General features: G+C 41.6%; 1 protein-coding gene across 2 annotated transcripts in view; it reads right to left on the reverse strand.

The window, feature by feature from the left end:
* KCNB1 (potassium voltage-gated channel subfamily B member 1) overlaps positions 1 to 18005 on the reverse strand; it is a 109137-nt gene continuing 91132 nt past the window's right edge. For both annotated transcript variants that reach the window (XM_040650946.2, XM_046903006.1), the window contains exon 3: positions 1 to 10683. In XM_040650946.2, coding sequence (XP_040506880.1) covers positions 8659 to 10683 — 2025 coding nt within the window. In that variant the 3' untranslated portion in view covers positions 1 to 8658. The remainder of the gene's footprint in view (positions 10684 to 18005) is intronic.

Genomic DNA, 18005 nt, shown 5'->3' on the forward strand with positions numbered 1-18005 from the left:
TTTGGTTTATCCATACCTTTTTATTTATTTCTGTAGTCTGTAGTAAGGGACCATTGCTTTAAAATCCTTAGACATTTGGACATATTTTACAAGACAGTACAGTTTCTGAATGTCACACATTGATCACAGTTTCATACTACTACATGCATATAAAGACATTGATTTTTTTTTCTTTTTTTTTAATAATTTGTTTACGGAAACAATTGGAGAGGTCAATAAACTTCAACAAAGAATGACTAAATCAAAGTTACAAAAAATGTAAGACTCTAAGTACACTAGTATATGGCTAATGTTGCTGTTATCACCCCAAAATGCCAGGGTGTGGAAAAGTTGCTTAAATGGGGAGAAAACATCTGCTGATGCATGCCCCTTGGGTCAGCCTAATGTAACCCAATGAAGGGATTGTGCAAGACGTGCGGGATTTGCTGGGCTGTAGGCAGAGGCATGACGCTCTGCCCTTTGTTATATACAAGCTGAGCTGGATTCCCCATTGCTTCCCCACATTGCTCAGGTTGAAACATAACTGAAGTGCAAGGCAATGGAGAAAGTTGTCATATTCTGCTCTTTCTCAAGCTGAGTCGTTTCAATTTCCAGCTACAAAAGCAACTTGATACACATGTGCCAGGAGAGTCACAGGAAAATTGCATTTTCCAGTTTTTATTTGATGTTGAATATCACATTTTTCTTTTAAGGGGAACACCATGGCTTTCTTGTCCTTTAGCAACTATGGGTGCCCACCAAGGCTTCCCTGGGGAGTGCTGGCCGGGGTGGCCATAGGGTCAGTGACTGGCAGAGCAGCACAGCTTGAACAGTTGCCCTGTGCTTTCAAAGAAGGAAGAACTGGGGCTGTTCCCTGGCATGATGAGGTGCCAAGCAGCCGGCATGCAGCACAGACGGCCCAGCACGCCACACTGGGCATGGAGTTGTCACTGAGCAGCACGTGCAACAGTGCCTCGGTCAGTGTTTTCTCTCCATTTAAGAACTGCTTCACTGGCCTGATAGAAAGCAGGCTTTTTCTGCATTAGTTGGGGCATTGTTTTAATGCTAATCTAACTGGAAAGCAAATTTGGTTGGCAGCTGTGGCTGGCCTTTCTGAGTGCAGTATCATGGCTTCAGATTTCTAAGTAATATAGAGATGCTGCCCCCACCCCAAACACATCAGTGGGGAATGCTTCAATGTGAGAGCAATTCTGTGCACCCACCACCAGAGAACCAGAAAGAATTGGAGAAAATAGATATGTCGTCTGTTTGTCACAAGACAACAAAACTGATGATACAAACAAATCCCAGTGGTTGCATGAGGCTAAGGGTAGCTAATGATACTCAGTAGTGTTGAAAAACAGAAGGAAGAGGAGGTTCTAAATGAAATATGGTGTTTAGAGCAGAACTGTTGCATCCTAAAATGGCCTTAACTGCAGATTTCCAGTAAGACTGGAGGTTGTCACAGTCAAACATAACTGATGGCCCATGAGCCAGTAGTGTCCTCCTGGCAACAACCAGTCCCTGGACTGAGTGCTGCCAGGGTTGAACCATGTGGTCCTGCTGTAGTGTCAGTCATTTGTGAGTTCGGGATGCTGCTTATGATATCAAGCCCACAAAGAGTGAGCTGACACAGAAGGCTGCTCAGTCAAGGCTGGGATGATAAAGATGATTATCTTCCTCTTGTGTGAAGGCCTTCTTTCCCAGGCTTTCACTGACCTGTCTCTTCCCATTCCCTCACCTCACTGGTTTCCTTGTAGGTGCTGTGGACAGACACCTCCATCCCTGAGATCATGCAGATCCTGTACTTTTCAACTAGCTTTTAACGACAAGGGTCCAAATTGTTTACTGGGCTAAACTGAGAACAGCTCCATTGGCCTCAATGGGCTTTACTTGCAGCAGCAAATAATTTGGCATTTCATTCAAGTTCAGCTCCCTAGCATTTCACAATGCTCTAGTTTGGGTGGGTCTTTGCACTGAGCCCAAACTGATTATTACTTCTTGAAGGTAGCATCCCTGCAGTCTTCAAAAGACCCCTTTAAAAATGTCAAAAGTTAATCCTTGTTCAATCCTACAGAATATCAATAGTATTATTTCTGGTTAAAAAGAAAAATGAAGGTTTCTTTTCTAAGCCTCTAGAACGAAGATTTCTTGTGCGATGAAGCCAGAATCAAGCAAAGCAAAATTCTGAGTATTATTTACAGATATGAACACTTGTGGCACCCTACCGTTGGTGTCAAAGGACACTTATTTGTGGCTTAGGTAACACCAGCAACAAAGGGGATACACATCCTGAATGCAAACATTCAGCTTTTCTAAATTTTCCTTTGTCTGGTCGAGACAAAGTTTCAGTGCAAAAGCCTGGATCTGATCAGCATGGGGTGCAAAACGCATGCTGAAAAATAAACACTTCTTCTTCGATGGGCTGGTTGGTATCTGGGTCATTTCTGTTTCAGTGGGAGGGCTACCTGCAGGAGTACATTTTGGACTGGCAAGACTAGAAGCTTGCTGTGGTGTTGTTAAATACGTTCAGACGAACTTAGTGATATGGAAACTGCACTTTGAAGAGATTTATGGGATCTTTTATGATAGATATAATGGGTTATTGCACTAGTTGTTTTCAAAAACAACCAACCATCCAAAAAACCCCACCCAGTTTTAATCACCTTGCGTGTAAATAAGTATAGCTGATACATAATCATATACAAAACAGTTTCTGATGGTTATACTGCTCATTCAGGTGTTACCAAGACTTTCTGAATACATTACATTTCTAAATTAATTTGATTATTTCAGATTTACTGGGTATTGTGGAGAGCATATAAGAAAGTCACACAAAGGAGATTGCTTTGGAGTAAGAACAGGAAAAGAGACCAAAATTCCATCTATGGAAAAAAATGTCACTGAACAGACTGTTGGGCTGATTCAAGCCAAAACTTTTCTGTGGAGTTAAAGGACAATCTGAATCTCTTTGTCATGATAGACTTCAACAGGCCATGAGATATGTTCTGGATGCACCTTTATCTCATGGACTTTTTATTAAATTTGTGTGATGGTACAGCTATAATGGAGCAAGCAAGATCACTAGGTGAGCAGGTACACGGGTGGTCTTCACCTTAGCCAAATCCAGTCCCTTCCTGAATGTGTACTTTTTTTTTTTTTTTTAATTATTATTATTATCTTACTTTTTTTTCTCCCATTTCTTGATTTTATCTGGGACAGAAAGTAGAAATTCCAAAAACCCAGTGAGAAATAAGTCTTGATTCTTCTGTTTTAATCCAGGGAAATTTGCCCTGGATGCAGAAGCTATAGAGGGAGTTTTGCCTGAGCACTGCTAGGTCACTGCCCTTGAAATAAGAGTCTGACTTCTCAGTTTTGATTAAAACTGAAATGAGATACTTATCCCAATTCTATCACAATAATTAGGACAATCAGATTCAAATGCTGTCTCTTCATGCTTTCATCTTAATTGATGTAAATCTGGAAAAACTCCACTGAAACCCAGGTTGTGGCTAAAGCTGAGGCCAGTGGCATTGGCTGCTATGTACCAGTGCTGCCATAACCGGGGTCAGTTTGGCCACTTTCTTGTTTCTCAGAAAGAACAACTTTGTTTCCATAGCCAATCTCTGGCTATTTTTACATACCACAAACAGGAAAATACAAAAACATGACAACATCAGACAAACTTAGTGACCTTTCGCAGACGCACTTCCAGGAGGGATGTTGCAGGTGTTTTCAGAATGAAGGAAAAAGATGACAACAAAAAAGTTAGGGGACCGGCTATGTAAATGAACAAGAAAGCATATAATATATTATTCTGTAATACAAAAAGAAGAGATCTGACTTGATTGCCCTATTATAAATTTGCTAAAAATACATATATATATATTTATATTTTTATATATATATATAATTTTTTTTTTATCTGAACAGAAAAATAGACTACTCTGGAATGCATGAAAGTCACATGACTTTTCCATACATCAGATACTTATAAAGCCAACACAATGGCAAACAGAAGGTACAGAGGTAACTAAAACGTCTGTACTTTATTCAAGAGCTATTTAAAGCCATATTCTCCCCAAGTGGCTGATCCTAAAGCAACCTAAGGTAACACTTGTTCTGTTCAGTTACCATAAGCAGAAGTGACTGACCAAACATGAGCGCTTTGCTGAAGAAGTTGGAGCCAGTTTGGAGCCGCTGGGAAGCCCACCTCCCCATCTTGCTCCTGACTGAGCTGCACGAAGGGCATCAGTGCCATGCAGTCCCCATCGCTCTGCTGCTTTATTCAATAATTCTACTGCTTGCTTTGAAATGAGGCATTAAAAACTATGGGAGATTGTGTTATGGGAAACTTACCAACAGAGAGAGAACTTGGCTTTAGAGACGTTGTCTTTGTAATGAGTTTTAAATACCCTTGTTGTTTACTATAAACTGTACCAGTCATAATTCTGTCAAGACATAAATATACAATAGGTACAAATATTAACAATACATTACAACTTTACAGAAGAGAATACTGTTTTCCTTAGAAATGTGTATCTTATTAGCTGCAAGGGAAGAAAAGGCTACAGTTTATCACAGCCATAGTTGCCAAAGAAACCAACCGCCTTGGACTCCTTCCTGCGTGCCTTGCACAGACAAATTCCCCGGCATGTGACACTCGGCATGTTGAGAAAGGGAATGTGCGTTCCATGGGTTTTCTTTTCCTCTTTATTTTTTTTCTTCTTCTTCTTTTTCTACCTTTATAGACTCTCACACCTTTCAGAAAGTGTGGATTTCACAGGAGACTGCTTCGTTTTGTTTAGTTTTCCATAAGTGTGCTTAGGTGAAGTTTCTAAGAAAAGGCACTGAGAAATCTACTGCAATAAGTGACTGCTGTTTTCCTTTGTTCAAGGCTAAAACTCAAAGGATCTTTGCTTCCTAGTTAAGAAAACTGCACCCATTCCTCCCGCAAATATATATATTCTATATATATATATATTTATATATATGTATTAAAAATGGTGTTGATGGAGTAAGGTACAAGCAAGAGCAGACATCACATGTACAAAGTCCTTTCACACACGACGTCTTCTGCAGCAGCAGGTGAAACTGTCATCTTGCTTGATACAGGCTACACAGTAAGTTCACAGACCTGAATGCCAAATATCAGTGATTAAACTGCACACTTTAGCTTGATGCAAGAGATATTGCATATTTGCTCCAGCTTTGATGAGCTCTGGGAGATACGTACCAAACAAACTATAAAATGAAATTGTCTTTCTAGTATCTATAGGATTTAGTGAGCATTATGTTTTCAAAGCACTGCCTTTCCTTTTGTAATGAGTACAGATTTAGTCTACCATAGCTTTACGTTAGAGTAGATTTCCCAGTGCTTACATTATATATATGTGTATTATGCACACACACACATATATAGGTACATACTTCATAATCAGACTTTATTTCATTAAAATAAATTAAACATACTTCCTTTTTAACTGGGCACAAAATGAGAGCTACATCTTCATACACAAATAAGAAAGAAATGCTCTTCAAGCATATTATATGCTCAATTTTAAATTATTTGCTTTCTATAAGAAATCTATAGGACTTTGGCTATTCAGACTTAAAAGGTAGATTTTTAATGATACTTTTGAATTTGGCTTTCAAAAGTGACTCAGTAAAATGCTACTTTAAAGGTAGGACTAAATAGATGATTAAGATATGTGTCGTAAGTGAACACACAAGGCAAACAGAGGGCCTTTGGTTACAAGGAGAGTTGCACCAGTTGATTATCAGTTAAAAATGATAGAATCGTTGATCTATACATTTTTGTCAGTGCCATCTATAAACCAAATACATCAATTTGGATGAAAGTGTGGTAAATACTACACTATATGGCTATATTTAAATATGCTCACTTTTGTGATATGTAAAATATGACTTTTTTCCACATGAAAGCATCAGCTCTAAAAATATTTAGCTTGGAAATCACTATTACTTACTTTATCAAAAAAATTGTCCCTGATTTTTTTTTTTTCTTTTTACATTTGTGCTGATGGCAGACATGAATGATCACTGAAACATAGAGGTTATGTTAAGACTGTTCTCGTTAAAATTTCTCATTGCCACTCTATGGCCTCGGAAAGCCATAGAATAAATCAGTATTTAAAGCTTATCTGCTGGAAAGTCACTTTACTTCTTCATAACGACTCAATCTTAACTAGCAATACGTCAGTTCCTTTAAGTACACTTGTATTTACTATGGCCAAATCCTAAAGTCGTTCACCAGGCAAAGAGCCCATTTGGAGGAATGGTGGTTTTGACTGAGTGAAGACAGAGCAAAAGCTGAGGAACCTCAGGAATTGGCCCTGTGTAAATACTCTGGAGAGCACAGTTTGCTCGCACGTAGTTCGAGCAATGCACTGAGTTTGAGTACCTCCCACGTAATTCTCTGCATGACACGAGGCCTCTTCCACTGCCAGCGGGCGAATTCGCGAGGTGGTGGCTCAGGTCTCACTTGCGCATTCCCTAGGGCCTGGCCTCGCAGGAGGCAAGGAGGACATGTGAGCAGTGCCTCGGGATGCATCCCACCGCCAGGAGCCCAGTGGGACCACCGCTCCAGCATGCGTGCGGGTTTGTGCCACGGAGAGACCTAGCAAAGCTATCATCGTAACCCATAACAGTTCCTAAAACAGATATGTGCTTATTGCTTTTGTCCGTACATGCTGCATTCACTATTATGGATTAGAGACAGAAGTACTGTACAGCTCGGACGGACAGACAGTTACATTCAGGACCAACCAACGGCTTTTTCACAAGGGGAAGGGACAAAACGCAGCGGGCTCGCATGGTTATGGTCTTCCTCCAGCGTGCGCCTCCGCTCCCGAGTCCCGTGCTTCCGCACGCCCCAAGACCTGTTGCATGCAGATAGCTACACGCCCCGGCAGGTGCTCCGAAATAGGTCAGGAAATGCTTATTGACAGAGTTATTTACAACTGAGTTTTACAGTAGAAACGGATAACAACATAAAAGATTACCATCACAGTTATCACAGGACAGGTTGTGTGACTTGCTACTGGCGTGTAACAAATCACAGTCACGACAGGAGGCACAAATTAAAATAGTGCTTGGTTAAAGTGCTTGATTGTTACACTCTGCTATCCTACTCCAGCATTGCAACAACAACAACAACAAGTCAACGTAAAGTGCTTTTCCCCCCCAGTATTAAAAACCAAAGACAAATTATTTCCTACACAATTTGACAGAACTTTATTGAAACAATAATATTTTAAAAACCTAGGCTGGTGGCTGCTAGTTCTGTTCACTTAAAATGGTCAAATCTTTTTTTTATTATTTTTTTTTATTTTTTTCTTCTTTCACTTAAAAATGAGTGGATGCTATTAAAACATCAGGCCTGGTCCTGCTGTCTCTGGCAGTCTCCCTGCACTGCTGGACGCACCAACATGGCAGGAGATGCTCCCACCCAACCTCCTCACGAGAGAGAGCACAACCAGGCCCGGGGCGGGTAGCTAAAGAATCCCTCTTTTTGCATATTTATATAACGCTTGCATATCTTTCACCACGCCATGTGGGCGCGAAAAGCTTCAGACCAACTGGTTCCTCTCCTACGCCAAGGGCGAGACTTCAGCTGATGCCTGAAGTCAGGGCGCGGGCGGGAAGGGTAGGACCGAGGAGCCGGCCAGGCCTGGACCAAACCTCAGGGCCAGCTACTGCGCTCGGCCATCCCTGTAGGGCCGGGAGCTGCCATGGTGCAGCCGGGAGCCCAGAGAGGAGCTGAGCTCCCCTTCCAGCCCCACGCTTCCCAGCTGCGGGAAGGGGGCTGTGATGCCACCGGAGATCCCTGCTTCTGCATGGCTCCTTCACACCTTCCCAGCATGGGCTGTGCGTGCCCCAAGGGCCACGTGCTGGCCCAAGGGCAGCTTTCGATTTTAGCAGAGGGTAAGTGCAAGTTTCACTACGTCCTAAGGGGTGTTTGGAGTTAGATACAAGTGGTGCAACTCACCCTGCTGATGTTTCAAAAGAAAACGTCAGGTCCTACAGGATACAGTATTGTTAAACACACACAGAGCATTTTAATAACTGGTTTCTCTAGACCGCTATTTGTTTTAAATGGTTTTCACTTGGATTTTTCTAATAATGCAAGTGTTCCCTGTTACCTTTAGACATAATATCCATCAGAGAAAGCTGTAGATGAGGAACAGCTGCCCTGAAGCAGAGAGCATTGTGTTTTAGATAGCTTTATACCAACCCCAGCAAATTATTCCAGAGTTCATATCTGGCTGCCTTGGCATCCTTTATGGAACTAATGCAAATCAGGTGTTAATATTTCCAAAAGGAGCTCTAGCGTTCAAGGGGAATGGATGGATATTTGGTCACATTGGCTTCACTGGACAACATGAAAGGAGATCAATGTGTGATCATGATTTGCAATCCTTATTTTTGACTGATGTGGGCAATGTCTTTAGAGTTGTTTCAGAGAAGGACATTTTCACAAACCCACACTGGACCTCCCCTCAGACTTTTAGAAACAGATGGCTTGTTTCAGCCAAGTTCATGCCATGCAGAAGCTCTTTTTTTTTTGTTGTTGGTTTTTTTTTGTTGGTTTTTTTTTTTTTGAGTTGACTGTAAGGACATTCCTTTAAACTTTCAGTAAGTTCTCTTGGAGCCTGTTCAGATGCTTTGATCATGTGTGTTAGCATGTCCTCCACTGCCTGGTAATACATGGACTTCTGGGGAAATGTGATTTTCTAGTCTGACAGTCTCCTGATTGCCCTGGGTTCTTCCAGTGATACCTTCCATAGAATAAATGCAGTTTTGCCCTATTAGCTTAGGGGAGGTGGGTAAAGCAGCAGCTTCTAGATGGTTCTTCTCTGTTCTATAAGCACTGTCCTTTTGCTTTAGGTAACCAATGTTTGTAACATTGTACTTAGGACTCACATTTCCAGGAGGACTTGAATCATAAAGCAGCTGACCTTCATCATCAGTGTCAGCGTCTATGTATTTGTGAATACCGGCATCATGGAAGTTGAAAGCTATGGCTGTCTGTGTCTCTGGTGACTTTGGAGGTGTTCTCGCGCTTGCGGTTGTGTAGATGGAAGTTTCTGGGCTCATGAGAGATCTGTCAGAGAGTAAGGAAGTATCTGTGACAGCGGCAGCAGCAGCTCCCCTGCTCTTGAGAGTGTCTGGATATATTCTCAGGACATTTGATGCTGGTACTAACGTGCTGGCATCCTCCTCCATGAAGTTGACTTTCAGAGATCTTAGTTTTAAAGGGTTACTGGCCTTTATGGAGCTTTTTGGACTTTCTATGAAAAAAGCAGAACGGTGGCTGCCTTCACAGCTTGGGTTTATTTCTGCAAATCTGGCACTGCTCCCTTCTGCTCTGCTCTGCTCCTGAATCACATTAATGCCACCTTTGCATGGAAGGGTAGCGAGTGGGCTATGGGAAAACCTCCCAGAGTCAGGGAACTCTGCAGCACAACTTATGAAGCTGTCAATACTGGACATGCTCCTCATGTCAATGATCCCATCGGTGCGAGTTGTCAGCAAGGGCACCATAGGGCCGGGAAGGGTCTCCATTTCTAGCTCTTCCTTTTGCTTTCCAGGCTGACTTGATTCTTTAGTGTTAAGGTTTGGCTGTGACTGAGTCTTTGCCATTTTGTTATACATGTCTTCTAGCTGTTGGACATTCAGGTGTTGGGGGCTTGAAGATGACCTAGCTTTTTCTGGAGATCCTTGTTCTTTAGTTTCAAACGATTTACTAGAGCTAGTTTCAGAGAGCGTTCTCTTGGTCCATTTCCATTTGTTGGGAGATAAATGATTGTCCTGAACTTTATCCTTTTTGGCTATGCTTTCTCCATTCTTTTCAACCACAATGTCCATAAGTTCTATACTACGGGCAAATGCATCCTTCATGTTCATGGAGACGATACTACCGTTCCGTTTGGCCCTTTCAAGAGCTTCTCTGCGCTTAATGGCTTTCTCTTGCCTCTTCTGCTCTTTGTAGAACTCAGAGAAGTTATTGACAATAATTGGGATAGGAAGAGCAATCACCAGCACTCCAGCAATGCAGCACAGTCCTCCTACTATTTTACCTAAAAGTGTTTTGGGGTAGATATCTCCATAGCCTACTGTTGTCATGGTGATTGTTGCCCACCAGAAAGAAGCTGGGATGCTCTTGAATTTTGTATCGTCCTCATCCTTTTCTGCAAAAAACACTAAGCTGGAAAAGATCATAATGCCCATGGCCAAAAACAAGATGAGTAAGCCAAGCTCATTGTAACTTCTCCTCAGTGTAAACCCCAAGGACTGTAAACCCGTTGAGTGCCGGGCAAGCTTTAGAATCCGGAGTATCCTCATAATCCGAAATATTTGGACCACTCGTCGTACATTTTGGAACTGAAGTACACTTTTATTGGATTCTGTGAGAAAGATAGTGACATAGTATGGTAGGATAGCTAGCAAATCAATAGCATTCAGTGGACCTTTGAAAAACTTCCATTTCTTAGGTGATGATAGGAACCGCAAGAGGTATTCCATTGTAAACCATGCAATGCACACTGCTTCCACATGGGCAAGTTGAGGATTATCTGTGGTCTGCCCAAATTCATCCATGCCTTGTAGTTCAGGAAGTGTGTTTAGGGACAAGGCAATTGTAGATAGTACAATAAACATGATGGAAATGATTGCCAAAATCTGGAAAGGAAAGAGAAGACAGTGAGTTTGGCTCAGAATGTATTACTTGAGCTACCATCGCTTTTCACGTGTACCATCACATTAATACACATGGCTGTACTTGCATTTATGCATTTCTAGACTAATTCAACTCTTAGTACATGGAAATACATCCTGAAGTGATTCTATTTTGGAAACTGCTTTGAGTTATATTGGATGCATAGAGCAGATAAAATATCTACTTTGACTCCTGTGCATTTATCTCATTCATTTTCAGTGTGTTCCAAGCAGCTAGGATGCCAGAAGGACTGTGAAGCAGTTCACAGCGGGACCTTTTGATTAACTACTAATGAGGTGCCCAACAAAGCCCATCTGGACAACCATCTCTGAAATCTAAGCAAGAGGGAGTGTAATTGTGAATGTAATATTCAGTCACAGTGATGTCCTCCATTTAATGCATGGCTATGTCTATAATTTTTGAATGCCTATGGTTTATTATAGTGATGTGTGTACATTTTCACTACATGTAAGTGTCCGAGTAATATACTCTTTTTGAATGATTCATCTCTAATTAGAAACTTGACAGTTGCGAAAGGCACACAAAATTTTCTGAGGCTTTCTAAAACATTCTGAGACATGAGCTTTTCTGTGCACGACCAAATGGCCATCCCAGCTCCTCACCACAACAAAGGAAGAGAGCAAACCCAGCCAGGTGAACAGAACTGCACCACAGTGAGACAGCATAGGCAGGGCAATTCCAACCAGTGGAGAGCTCTATCCCTGGCAGAAACCAGATCTTGAGATCGAGTGCAAAGAGATGAGAAGGGTTTGCAGTGAGAAACATCTCAGAAAAAATCACGTACACATGCTCAGCTCCTGGGCCATTGACTTTATGCAGAACTGGAAAGCACGAAATGCTAGATTAGCATGTTTGCAGCGTTCAGATGCTGTAGGCAGACTGTCCTTCCATATCTGTTTTAATTCTGTTCTTTCCAGTTTCCCTAATTACGTTTTCTTTTAAAGTCATTTGAGGGAGGTTTTAGAGCTGACAGACAATTTGAGGATTTTTTTTTTTTTCCTACTAGTGTGTTCTTTCTCTAGCTTGTTAATTGGGTAGGAATATATCTAGTTTCTTAGGTTACTGCCAAAATACAGAAATGATTTCAAAACACATGTATATGTGACTAATGTTTTATGCATTCATGGCAGCGTAAGCTGGTCCCTTATGCTTGCTTTTCTTCCGCTTGAGATAGAAAAGAAGCATAAAATCAATTGCAAAATATGTGTGTGATGACTAAATACACAATATGAAGCAATGAATTATAAGATGTATGACAGGAGTTCTGCATCATGAATTGCAAATCGGACATGCTCTGAGCCCATGTCCCTCCTTGCCCGTATAACTAGATAGTAGCTTTCCTCACAGCAGTGTCTCTCAGCCAGCTTCACAACACCAGAATATCCACAATAACCACCTGGGGCTCTGCAGAAAAAACATTCTTGCAGGATTTCTCTTCAGACAAATCCAGCACAGATATTCTAATGGCCAGGAGCTATCAGACTGTTGAATGCACAGTCCCTACACAGTACAAGCCTTGCTGCTGTACAAGAAACACACAGATGCAACATGGATTGTGAACACCTTGGTTGTCTCTGGAAGAGCCTCAACTCTTCTCCGAAGCTGAAAGACAGAAGTGTTCTGCAAAGGTTGGAAGCTTTACTTGAATTAAATTCAGCTTGAATTAAATTCAGCTACTGCTTTTGGAGAAAAGTCAGCTCACACACCTTCAAAAAATCCAAATTTAATGTAAGACTTTCAATTTTGACAGTCTGACTGTCAAAAAAGTGTTCTAAAATCTACTTGCAGGTTAAAAAAACCCTTCCTAATCAATGTACCAAAAAACATCTACGTTTAAATCACTGAAAATGTAACTTTGATTTGACCATGACACTGCAGACCTGGTAATTTAATCTGAAGAATGAAATCTGACTAGAAACAAACATTAGTTCCATTAAATAGCCTGTTTTCATTGCTTAAATTGGATTAAATGAAAAAAAGTGAATGGTGTAAATGGCTTCCTCTACAATGCTGGGAATTTTAGAATATCATCACTTTCAGTTACTTAATTTTTACTAGGAGAAATGCTGGGAAGATTCCCTTTCTTTTTAAAACAGATTGTTTATAAGAAAGTTTGGTGTTGGGAGTATAAAAATATATTCACTGAAGACAATCTACTGATAGGAAACAAATAGCTTCAAAATCAATCTCTGCATTTCAGTTAATTGAGTGTTAGAAAGAGGTCAGCAGAAATACAATCTGGCTTATGAGCAATCAGAAGAAGCAACCATTTAAGCTTACTCATGGATTCTGCTTTTATTTGGCTGAAAGAAAAGGTGAAAAATGAGGCGAAACTGGTGGAGATATTTTGATACGGGACTTTATGCTGAAGTAGGGAGAAATTCAGACAACTATTTCTGCAGATTAATTTGAAAGACCATATCCTAAAGACCAGAAAATATCCCCAGAAGCAGGGAGCCACATTTGCTTTCCTAGAAGGCTCTTTCAGTGTTTTGCAGTGATTTCTTTGTTTACAACTTGCGATTTCTGAAGGTGTTTGGGATGTTTTCAATAGCAGTTTCCAATTTCTTGCTGGGCTTTATCTCTGCCCGCTATGCACAGAGGGGCTTATTTGTAGACTTAGATGTACCTAGTGTGTTTTATCTCCATCGCTTTCAGTGTAAATATTAACACTCCATCTTTATTCAGTGGATGCCATCCAGAAGCAGTAATTGGTGTCAAACCTTGTTTCTTTTGATATACTTTCCTGCTTTGAAGATCAAGGCAATGCCAGATGAACATAAATTTGAAAACTAGGAGATCTGAGGGTAAATTTTGTTTTTAGTCTAGCAGATCTAGCCACGGAGTGAAGCAATAAACAGACAGAGACATTTATCATTTCTCCAGCAAGTTGCAGCGAGATGTCACCTGTATGCCAAAGATACAGATTTTCCCCTTTGTTGATCTGCTGCAATCATACATCTTTAGAAGGCTGTCAGGCTAAGAAAAACTTCCAAATGTGGGTTGACTGTCCTCAAGTATTCACAGCACTTTTTAGTTGGAAAATACCAAAACAACAGAAGATAAATTTCTCCAGAAGGCGTTTAGAGGATCCTTCTCTAAGGCATGTCTTGTAGTGCGCACCACCCAAAAACCCACCTGAGCAACGGCTGTCTGCAGCAAACTGGTTCAAGTTGCTGTTGCTGCTGAGCATTAGCAGTGCATTCAATGGCACAATGCTCTGTGCCAATATATTTACGATCTTGTATTTGAGATTACAGAAATGACCATCTGTCTGTCTTATAGGACTTCCTATCAGAGCCATACTGATTCTCTGGCACTGCAGCTTTTGTATATTCCACTGTCAGTAATGAGACACAGAAAGTGGAAGGAAAGATACACTACCAAGAGTGTTTATCATACAATCATAGAATCATTATGGTTGGATATAGACAATAAGATCTAGTTCAACCACCAACTCATAACCTCTCTAGATCATAACCACAATGCCCACTAAACAATACCTCTCGGTGCAACATCTACCCTTTTCTTGAACACCTCTAGGGCTGGTGACTCCACCACCTTGTTGGGCAGCCTGTTCCAATACTTCACCCTCTAGGGATGCTCAGTGTGGTGGGCAGCCCTTCCACGCGATTCCCACCATTCCCTCCTTCCTTTGCTCTTCCAGGTTCACTTTTGAGCCATGTGCTTCTGATGCCATGTCCCCAGGAGCATTTCTTCTAACAGGTGGCATGTGTTCTTACATTTCACCTGCTGCAGCACACCATAAATGGTGAATTTCCCCATCAGGTACTTTGCTCGGTGGCTCGCAGAGGGTGTTGGACTGGCTCTTAAGGACAGAACTGCCTTGCAGTGCAAGATTCAGTATGTATAGGCAGGATTCCAGAAAATAGCTCTCCATCAAATAGACTGTTCTGCAAAGACTTTTACTGCGTGAATCTGGATTGCTGGTATGATTTCTTTGTGGAAGCTGAATAACCCAAGGGCAGGCAGGGCAAGCTTCTGAATGAATTTAAAGCACTTTCCTGGAAGTGATTAGCATGATTGTACATACAGGCTGGTTATTACACATGCAAATGAGACTTGCAAGCTGATTGTGTGAGTAAGTAGCAGAATTTGGTGGGCAGCAAAACTGCGAGCACTATCCTGCAGGTGGGGTAAGTTTCAGGCAGTGTTAGGTTTGGTAATACACATTGCTTGATTATCTGGTCTTTGCGCTGCTAAGAACCCTAACTAAGGTCAAAGTATAAGACTGGAGATTCTCAAAGCCATTAAAATTAATGAGAATAGGCTGTCCAAATCCCGTAGATGGCTCTAAAATCCCAATGTAAGCATCCAAGCTCTATCTGCTCATGGCAACATGCCCTATACTTTTTCTGTCTTCATCCTCAGTAATGAAGCTGATATAGAAAGGAGAAGGGGTGGTGTGTGGGAGAGAGTAGGAGGGTGTTTGAATATAGATAGATTCAATATTCTTGGAAATACGGTGAGGAAATTGTTATGTAATCAAGAAGTTCAATAATGGTTTAGTCTAATGCACTTTTTTAGCTCCATGAGGACATGCAGAATAAACTTGGCATCAGGACCAGGTTTCATTCATATGCTCCATTTACTAAGGGATTTTTCCTGCAGCCTTCCCATTTCCCCAAGCAAACAACATACTTGGAGTCAGACTGCCCAGCTCCCTCCTGCTGTGCCGATGCCAGCCCATGTCTCCCCAGGCCCTGAGACACAGAGCACAATGTATTTTGAGCCATGCCCCACAGAAACAGATGGAGAATTCCTTAATCTCCTCCCCACTTTGTGGAGCACAGGGGAACATCACCCTCTCACCGCAGGTATTTATTAACAGGGACTTGCTTTGGGAAACACCTCTTCACTAGAAAATGCCTACTAATGCTGAAACTCTGCAGAAAATTCTCACTTCTGATGCCATGCTTCTGACCACCAGGCTTGCAGGATATTTTCATCTAGAAAGCACTGAGACCATTAAGAACGGTGATGCTTTCTTCTTGGATTGTGAACAAGGAGATGAGGATAAAGAGGCAAGGAAGATATACACAACTTTCAGTCTTAAGATGCATATTAAGACCCTGAATCTGCACAGCCCCCAACCAAATCTCTAAGTCCCATTGGTTTCTGGGGAATAGAAGCCGATACTTACAAGTTGTACCTGACCTGGTGCTCACCATGCCACTTCTCCATCTTGAGACCCATTTGCACCACAAGCTCTGTCCTCAGGAGAGGTAGGACCCTGCACCATCAGCCCACACCCCTGCAGTGCTCCCTGTCACTGTATGCACAGTCTGGGAGAGTTCAAATGCCTCTGCTCATCTGAAAGCATTACTGCACAGTATAAAATCTATAAAACCAAAATCATTTCTATTTTGTTTTGTACTGCCTGAGATCCTAATTCTGTCATTGCCTGACAAAGCCCAGACTGAATACTAGTTAATTCCTTGATTTCAGCTATAGCTGTAGTAATTGTATCTACTGGGAGACTAAGTCTACTTGGCCTAAAAGGGGATACGGTACTTCTGCTGATTATATGCCAATGCTTCGCTTACACACAGGCATCCAGAGCTGCTGCAGCAACTGCTGCTGACTAAGCTGAAGTGGGCAGAGAAGTAGCCTTCAGGCATGACTGCCTGTAAATTCCTTAATGCTGCTAAGAACATGTTTAGTTGTCAGAGAGCTATCAACCCCCATTAAATGATAAATGGTGTCAGTCTTCCTTCTGAGCAAAGCCCAGATGCAAATGGTGCACAGGAGAAGAAAATGATAAATGAATGAAAATACTGAAAAGGCAAACTTCAAAGGCATATGCTGCCTTCAGACATCAGTACACTAATAGTGCTTGAGAAAGGATGAGAGGGGAGCATCTGTCCTATTTCTGCCACTGGGGAAAGTTAGAAAAGAAAACAAACACACAGAAGCTCAAATTTTCCCCCTTTTCCCCCAGGTTTTGGGTCCCTGAAAGGCAACTAAAGAGCAGGCTGTAGTGAAAACCTCATGTAGAATGCACAGAGCATCCCACCTGCTCTTAAACACTCTACAGGAAACCAGGAAACCATGCTGGGAAACCATGCTGGGTTTCCTCTATAGGAAACCCAGTATTTTTCCAGGGCACATTTATTCAGAACAGTAGTTTGTTTCATTCTCTTTTCTCATGACTTGTACTTCATTCTCTAATTCTCTTTTTCTGATTTTATCTACCTTTGCTTCAAACATCCAGGCAACTTTATTTCCTATCCCTTCTTTTTTTATTCCCCCTATCCTAATGCTTTCTGCGATCCTAAGTCTGACATAGCAGAGTGCTAGACCTCAAAATACAATTCCATTTCAGTAAGAAGCAACACGTCATAGTGTCCTGTCTTGGTGACCAGCACCTGTCTCAGTGTTATAGCAGCCTTTTATTTCCGTGGGTTTTGCTGGCATTATGGCAAGGCATTAGCTGTTACCATAGAATCATTAAGGTTGGAAAAGACCACTCAGATCATCTAGTCCAACCACTAACCCATTACCACCATGCCCACTAACCGTGTCACTCAGTGCCACACCTATCAGAGACAGACTCTAGACCTCCTCCCAGACAGAACCATCCCTGAAGCTTTGTGCTCCTCTATCAGGTACTTCTCTCACTCCTGCTTTCTCTCTTGTATTCAGTAACCAATGGTTTGAATGCAGAAAAAACAAAAGAAAGCCAATTCCTTAGCACTCAGCAGCACTGAATGCCTGGGAACTGCTCCTTAAGGTCCTTTTGTGGTTCAGCTCTGCACCAGGAAGAGACAACACTCATGAATAACTCCCAGCTTCCCAAGAATCTGTTCAGCCTCAGTCACTGTCCTCAGGGGCTGCTGAGCTGAAAGTGTTGGGGTTCACTGCTGTAGATGTGGGAGGTTTTATTTAATGGTTAAATTGAATCAGGAATGTGCCAAGAAATAGCATGAAATCAACTAAATGTAATTTAGCAAAAACTATTAGCTTGATTGCTAAACCAGCCTTCCTCTCATGAATATGCATGAAAATAATTGATATTAATTCTTTTTGAATCTAAGGCACATTAGTCCTGCATATTACAGTGTGGAATCTTTTGGAAGACTAAACCAGTTCTACTGCCACTTCCCTACCAAAAGGTATAATTAGTTTTGCTGCAGGGAGATACACCTCATCATTGATACCATACTGAGTTGTCACATAGCAAGGAAATTAGAACAGTGCTCCAGGTTTTGTCTGCAAGAAAATGGTGACCTGATCAACAGTT

This window comes from Gallus gallus, chromosome 20, assembly GCF_016699485.2.
Source record: "Gallus gallus isolate bGalGal1 chromosome 20, bGalGal1.mat.broiler.GRCg7b, whole genome shotgun sequence".
NCBI classification, from domain to species: Eukaryota; Metazoa; Chordata; class Aves; order Galliformes; family Phasianidae; genus Gallus; species Gallus gallus.